Genomic DNA, 2,848 nt, shown 5'->3' with positions numbered 1-2,848 from the left:
GGGGGGGGGGGGGGGGGCGCGTTACCTCTTGCGCTTTGGAGACTGCCTTTTGTCCATTATCACAGGCACGCAGTTGGTCAGTTCCGTCCAGTCCGCGTGCAAACCGCAACTCCAGCCCGTGGAGAACCTCGAGAAGAGCCAGGACTCCTGCTTACCGGGCCGATGGCACGTGCATTTCTTCTGTCCCGCTTTGCAGTCGCACGGCTGCTCCAAGCGAATATTCCTGACCAGGTGCCTGCCAAAGGTGGTCCCGCCTGTCTTCTGAATGTGCAGAAACACAATCACATCATCTCCCTTGATGTTGAAATCGACGTCGCGTGTCAGATCGCGCTCCGTGAAGTTGAATTTGGACGCACATTTAGGTGGGCTGTCTTCCTCCGGGTCATCGGTGGTCGGGTCTGGAGTGGACGGGGGACCGATCCTAACGAGATTGTCTCCTGTCCTAAAATGGCAAGCCTGACCGCCTGCCGGACAAATATACTGGTACCCAATCATGACAAAAAGAATGGCTAAAATTGGGATGAAAATCCATTTGTTGGGTTTATCATTCATTTTAACACAAGGAAATTCTTCATGCAGTTAGTGTGAATCATGATCTCCTCTCCAGGTCTTCTTCCAGGACGTTCGTGTGGGATCCAGCCCAAAAAACCCATGCCACATGTTGATATGGTAAAAAAGATGCGCAAAAGTGTGACATCCAAGTCTTCACATCAAACTTGCTCTCTCACAAAGTTGTAAAGAACATGCAAGTCACCAAACAAAATGCATAACCAAATGCTGTTTAAGAACCGAACATCGTGGTAAAATAAAGTGCAAGTCTTCAAAATACTAACGTCTGCTCGTTGTGTTCAGAGCAAACGGTTTGAAGTGCCTCGTTGGTCTGTTTTATTCTGCGGAATCTCCGCGCACTCCGATGAGACTGTGTTCTCCATCCATCCCGCGACGCGCATCAGCGGGATGATGCGAATGATGTCAATGAGACGCGAGCGCTGTCGCACCGGTATAGCACGAGCTCTTTCGTAGCACGCAAACAATTTAATCTGCACCTGGTCCCAGTCCAGTGCTCTGCTGTATTCAGCAATAAAGTGTCGCCACTACTGAGAGAATTCTGTGTGCATGTTATTATTTTCATCACAGTCCTTTGAGCTGTGCAATCTTTGTGCCATATCACTTTGTGGAAAATCCTGTAAAGGAATGCTAAGGGAATATTAACATTGTTTGGAGCCAATCCTAATTGGTTGAGAAGCCTTATGGCTTATTGTAAATTCTGGAAATTCGTTTAGGATTTTTTTTTTTAATTATTTGTTTGTTTGTTTGTTTGTTTTTTCACAAGCGATTTATGCTGCTCATTTTATGCATGTTCTACCTCATAGACTATACTTATTGTTTGTGTTTATTAGTACCAGGCAATAAATACTCTGCATGTGCATCTCAACTGTCAACTGTCAAATTAGATATTAGTTCTATATCTTTGAAGACTAATGTCATATTTCAGACAGAGGCTATTGAACTAGGTTATTTATTATTAGACTCAGTTTTATACTTAATACTCTGCTTTTTGTTTTTAACTTTTTGTAATGTCATTGCCAATAATCAGCCGAGCTATGTAATAACTGGACATTGATTCTTTACACATCACCGTAAAAAATGTCATTTTTTCAGTTAGGCCTAAATCAGAATTTAATTATTTTTCTTTCATGCAACATGTAAATAAACTTTTTCAAGTTTATTTAAATCAACCTGGCTACATACAAAATCAAACTGCACATTTTCTCAAATTCACTATGGGCATGCGGTATTTTGTAGTCGAAAAACATCTTTTTTCTTGTAAATGATTATTGCAATAGACAGTTTGTATTTTTACATAAGGGTTTAACCCTTTGCTTCAGCTTTGGACATAGCCTATCTGTCATACTCGGTCAATATTCACTTTTCTCTTATGCAGCGCCCCCTTTGAGCGCGACCATGAGTGCGAGCTGGTACTAAATTCTCTGGGTATTTTACTCTATTTCTATGAAGTAATTATTTTCCAGGATAGGCCTATATAATATCTTAAATCAGTAGCCTATTATTAGTATTAAATTCTAATGCATATCCTATGGAGTAACTAATTTAACATAAAATCACGATTTCTGAAGAGCATAGCAACATAAAATATAGTTATATTTATTAAGTTAATCTAAAATATCAGTCAATCTCTTTAATATACAAATGTTAACAATATTAAATAAACTCTTTAATTCAATTAGGCCTATGTACACATATAGCCTACATGTAAATATGTCTTTTTCACCTTTAGGTCAGCAATCTCAAATTTTATAGGCCTATTGTAAAAAAAATAAAAAAAATAATGTATTTTAAAATTCATAATTATTGCCCTCTAAAAATAACTTGATTCCCTAATTATAGGCTACAAAACAACTCATATAGGCTATCTGAAAATAGTAGCCACATGTGTGATTTGTTTAAACAGAAATGAATAGGAAGTAATTTGTAGCTACAATATTTTGATTTCATATCAATATTTTAGATTTTATAGATGAATTAAACTGGGAAGCCCCGCCGTGTGCTCATATCACCGACATCAACTCCACGTGCAGGAGCTCTACCGTTACTTTCCTACTGCATCAATTACATTAGTTGTCCGTGAAAATGCCTGAACAACGTACTCCTGCGTACAACTTACAAAATATGTAAATGCTGAAAGATATTTCTTTGCCATTACTAAGTTGAACTTCATTTAAAATACTCGGCTTATAAGTCACTAAAATGTTGAAGCGTTTTACTGAAGCGGAAACAATGTATCGCTTTCCCATGTGTGGAACAGGGAATTAAAGATGCAGGACCC

General features: G+C 38.8%; 1 protein-coding gene across 1 annotated transcript in view; it reads right to left on the bottom strand.

Annotated features, from left to right (window-relative positions):
• Nucleotides 1-643, bottom strand: part of hs6st3b (heparan sulfate 6-O-sulfotransferase 3b) — a 67,222-nt gene extending 66,579 nt beyond the window's left edge. The window contains exon 1 of the mRNA XM_016454339.1: nucleotides 26-643. Within this exon, the coding sequence (XP_016309825.1) occupies nucleotides 26-552 (527 nt within the window). The 5' untranslated portion in view covers nucleotides 553-643. The remainder of the gene's footprint in view (nucleotides 1-25) is intronic.
• Nucleotides 644-2,848: the final 2,205 nt, after the last annotated feature.

This window comes from Sinocyclocheilus anshuiensis, unplaced genomic scaffold (assembly GCF_001515605.1).
Source record: "Sinocyclocheilus anshuiensis isolate Anshui unplaced genomic scaffold, SAMN03320099.WGS_v1.1 scaffold976, whole genome shotgun sequence".
NCBI lineage: Eukaryota > Metazoa > Chordata > Actinopteri > Cypriniformes > Cyprinidae > Sinocyclocheilus > Sinocyclocheilus anshuiensis.
Note: the sequence above shows the minus strand (reverse complement) of the source record. Positions and strands in the feature narration are given on the sequence as shown.